The 4550-nt window shown below is 31.7% G+C and overlaps 1 protein-coding gene across 1 annotated transcript; it reads right to left on the reverse strand.

Moving 5' to 3' along the window:
* Nucleotides 1-2241: 2241 nt before the first annotated feature.
* LOC107469217 (transcription factor MYB51-like) lies at nt 2242-4292 on the reverse strand. Its single transcript, XM_016088595.1, has 4 exons — nt 4129-4292; nt 3877-4005; nt 3683-3782; nt 2242-2700 (listed from the first exon to the last, which is right to left on the reverse strand). Exons 1-4 carry the CDS (start codon nt 4290-4292, stop codon nt 2242-2244), a joined length of 852 nt encoding a protein of 283 aa, XP_015944081.1.
* Nucleotides 4293-4550: the final 258 nt, after the last annotated feature.

Below are 4550 nucleotides of genomic sequence, written 5' to 3' on the forward strand. Positions count from 1 at the left end.
AGATTTATGGAGGTAGTTACTCGCTTTGATAAGTATGAGCTGCCTGCTTCAGTCTGTTCCGACCTCTTAGAAGAGGTCGGATAAGTGGATAAGACCACTCTTTTTGATTGGCCCTTTTAACTTTATTGGGTTTGACTTATGTTTTGGGTCAGGGTATGAACAAGAATTATCCTAATATTATTTTTTATCAAATTATAAACTTCTACAAATTCAAATAAATTGAATTTCACAATAATATTATACAATTAACACCACATTTATTTCGACTTGAATACTCACTTATGAGCAACACGAAACATATATTTTTTTTTTGAAGTAAATGAGCTCAACACAATAAAGTGGAGCAAACGCAGTACGATAACCAAACCGGACTAGCAACACCTAGAAATGAACACAAAATAAAGAATCTCCCCATGTCATCTCCAGCATAGCTATCAACAACACGAAGAGAGTACGCCTTCCCACTCCTTGTAGCTAAGCACGGACATATTGATGATTTCTTCTACACCTTTGCTTTTATTTTGAAATATTCTCCTATCTTTCCATCCAATTGTGCCAGATGACCGCACAAAAGCACCTCAATCGCGGCTTTCGATTCTCCTTCTTACGCGGCTCTTCTGTCCAACTTAGGAAATGGTCTTTCAACAATCCTGGAAGAGACCATGAACGGCCAAATACAGATATCCAAGCATTCCACACCTGCCAAGCAAAATTACAGTCAAAAAATAAGTGATGGACCTGTTCAACCTCCCTATTGCATAAAACACACAACTTATCATCCTGATTGATTATCCCGAACCGACTCAACCTTATAAACCACGAAACATATTAACTTCCTGTAGCAGATATGTTTTTGCAAGTCTTTGTTGACGTAAACAAAAGTTTTTAAATTTGGTTCATTTTAGCATCGACTTAGCATTTAATTTTATGAACAATTCTTTTGAATAAGTTAAATTTAGAGTGTATAATTTTTACTAAATTCAAATACTTAAAAAAATTAAGTTGATAATCAATTGATTCGATTAAGACAAATTACAAGTAACGAGTATCTAAATGAGCCAAAATAACTTGTACACATTAAAGGTAGCACATTTTATAAATCATTGAATTTTAATAAATATCAATAATTTTTTTTAAAAATTATTCAAGTTCTTAATAATAAAATATATTAAAATATAAATAAATAAGTAACATATAAAATAATAGTAAAAATAATTATTTTATTTATATATATTAAAAATAATTCGTATTCATCTTGATGAAGTCAAATTCACTTTTTTTTTTACCTGCTCTTATAAACAAATAAACAAAAACATAATTATAAATTCATTATGAGATATATATGTATATACCGTTAGATACATATAATTTTGACGTACCTAATTTTTTTAGATATTTAAAAATTTTAAAAAATAATAATATTATTTATTTTTTATTTCTGTTACTAATCTTAGGTATAAATGAAACAACTAAAAAATTTTACTGTTTTTTTCTTTATATTACTTTGTTCTGGAGTTTTTTCAAATAGTCTAAAGTTATTTTTTATTGTTTCTAATAATAATTTCTTTGTTCACAAGTTCAATGTTTGATAATCATTTGTTTGAAAAATTTGTGATTTTACAAAAGGTGTTATCTACTTATTTTAGAACGATTAAATTCTTTTTTCTGTACTACTTTAGTGCTATTTCATGTAAAATTATATAAACTAATATGATATTTTAGACAATATTATGAACAAATATAGATTCTTCAGTGCTCGTAGAATAAGTAAAAAGTTGTTTATTCGATGCTTATGAGTAGAATAATAAGTTACATGTGAATTGCAAACACGGAGTTTAGCTTAAATAGATTTTTAGCGCCAAAATTTTTTATCAGAAAACCAAGGATAGCCATGAAGTACTACTTATATTCTAGCATGATACACACATAAAAACATGGGGAAAGATGGACTTATAGCCCTGTATCTGCAGTTCTGCACCAAAAATCAACACAAACTAATTCATCCAAATGAAAAATACTCAAAAGAACATTCGAGAACGAAAATTACTGAATAAAAAAGGTACGACATCACATTACAAAATAAAATCCATGCCGCAATACACAAGATTAAAAAACTAAAAATAAAAATAAAAAACAGAACAAAACAGGATGAACAGTTTCCATATCCGGCGACCTTGCATATAAATGCATCTTTATTAAAAGCATGAAATTTCTAGTTTACCAACTAAACGAGATCCACGCCTAGTTCATGTAGGCCTCAATTCCAATCATATCAAGCTCCATTGGAACATAGTTCTCTGTGCCATCAATCAGAACAGAACCATTCCCAATTTCATTAGAACTGAACTTCACTGGTATATTGCCACCATACCCAGTGATGCATGCATTCTGCTGCAGGTTGTAATCCTCATTCTTTATTTTCAACTGTTTCATGGATTTCTTTAGCTGCTTTTTTGCCGCATCAGCTGCAGTGACCTCTTTGACGTAGCGCTCAAGCAATGATTCCCCAAAGTAAGTCTGGTTCTTCTTCTTCCTGGGTTGTCTCTTGCTACTCTTCTTTCGCTTAGCGGCGTTCCAGTGGTTCTTAATTGTGTTCTCAGTGCGGCCGGGGAGCCTCCTTGCAATTTCAGCCCACTTATTTCCAACTTGCTTGTGAGCTTCAATTAGTAGTTTATCCTCTTCTTCATCCCAGGAGTCCTTCTATATGTGTATAAAATAAAGGTTCAATATAATATAGATACAATATATGAAACTCTACACATAATAGTCCAAAGTTAATCCAAATAGAAAATCATAATAGACAAAGTTAATAAAAGACAAGATACAAATAGCATAAATGCATAAACATAACTACAATAAATCATAATAGACACGATCCATGTAATATTTGGGAGAAAATAAAAAATTAATCCAAATACTCCAAAGTTATTTTATTTAACAAAAATGTTATTTGTATATTAAAATCAGTCACTATATATTTATATACAAATACATGTGTAGTTTAATTTATTTTTAATGTATATTTTATATTTCAATATATCTTATATACTCGTAACTAAATTTAGTAGTTAATTTTAGTATATACCTAACATAGTTGTTATTTTTATTTGTTGGGTACTAACAAAGTTAATAGAACAGAATAACACAACTAAATTGAACTAAAAATTCAGACAATAATAAAAATAATATAACTAAATTGTAAACATTATAATTTTTTAAAATATATAAAAAAATTTATAATATTCTATTATGTGTTATAGAAATTACGGGAGTCAGAGAAGAAGCATTATAAAGTCGTTCGCCAAAGGCCGTGGAAAAAATTTGTCGCAAAAATTCGTGACACGAACAAACAAGGCTCCAGAGTGTAGTTCGGAACCATCGACTCTACCAAGGCCTATGACCCCGCTGCCTTCAAGCTCTGTGGTGGTGGATTTTGCAGCAAAGGTGGTGATGGTTATGAAAGGGATTGGAGATGAGGAAGAAAGAGGAAAGGAGAGAGATATTTGCAGAATTATAAACAACCCATTTATAAGTGGGTTATTTTTGTCAAACAAAACTTATTTTTAATAGGTATAATTTTAGTTTCAATTTTTTAGGGTGAGTTTTGTCAATATCCAAATCTTTCATGGTCAGAAATGGCTACTTTTTTATTTTTTTTAAATTACCGATTTTTATCTTTAACCTCTAATTCACCACCGAATAAAGTTTTACAACTAAGCAAAATACTTAAACTAAGCCTATCCAAGTTGTTATAACCATTTTTCACATCACGCACATACACTCTTAATTGCACAAACTGATTCACCAACATTAGTTAATTGGAATAAAATACAGTTCAAATACAGTTAATTAATTCTAACTAAATTAGGTTCTTACCGCCCACTTCTAAAACCAGCGCTCTCTGATATCAGCCGGGATCTGTGTGTAGGTCGGCCACAAGTGGTCATACATGGACTAATGACCTCAGATATCTCCTGTGTGCAAGCATTGGGGTTCGGTGCAAACCTGTCAGAGAACAAACCGTAGATTAGCAAACACATAAGATAAACAAACTCAAGATAAACAAACGTGATATAAACAAACTTGAGATAAACAAATGTAATATTAAAAAATTAAACTCATGACTACATGACATCGGGCCAAATTTTAATCCGGATGACGGACGGTGGTGGAGGGGCATCCTGCTTGGGGGCATTGGAGACATCACCCATTGCAGGCTCTGTTGATGTCATCATCGCTGCATTTGTAGGGGGCGTAGCAAAAAAAGGTACATAGTTCAGATTTGGAACCATGATAAATTGATGATCTGATGGACCCGCATGTGATATCACAGGGGTCGATGGGGTAGCCAGGTTAGAGGGTGATGACTGAACAGCCCTGAAGATTCAGTGGAAGCCTGCCCTCTACCACGATTATGTGTCCCACTCGACCTACCGTTGTGTCTGTCATCATGTCTGTATAGCAAATATATTAATAAATATTAATAATATAACAAACACCAATATATAATAACAAAAGAAGAAACTCAAGAAATAAATAATTCGAAAAGT

The sequence above is a fragment of the Arachis duranensis genome, chromosome 10 (assembly GCF_000817695.3).
Source record: "Arachis duranensis cultivar V14167 chromosome 10, aradu.V14167.gnm2.J7QH, whole genome shotgun sequence".
In the NCBI taxonomy this organism is placed as follows: Eukaryota; Viridiplantae; Streptophyta; class Magnoliopsida; order Fabales; family Fabaceae; genus Arachis; species Arachis duranensis.

Excerpts from the sequence above, each read along its gene's own strand:
- LOC107469217 (XM_016088595.1), bottom strand. The coding sequence starts at position 4,292 with ATGGTTCCAAATCTGAACTATGTACCTTTTTTTGCTACGCCCCCTACA. Across the intron at positions 4,006-4,128 it reads AAAATTTGGCCCGATGTCAT|GTTTGCACCGAACCCCAATG; the intron begins GTAGTCATGAGT and ends GTTCTCTGACAG. Across the intron at positions 2,701-3,682 it reads TATTCGGTGGTGAATTAGAG|AAGGACTCCTGGGATGAAGA; the intron begins GTTAAAGATAAA and ends ATACACATATAG.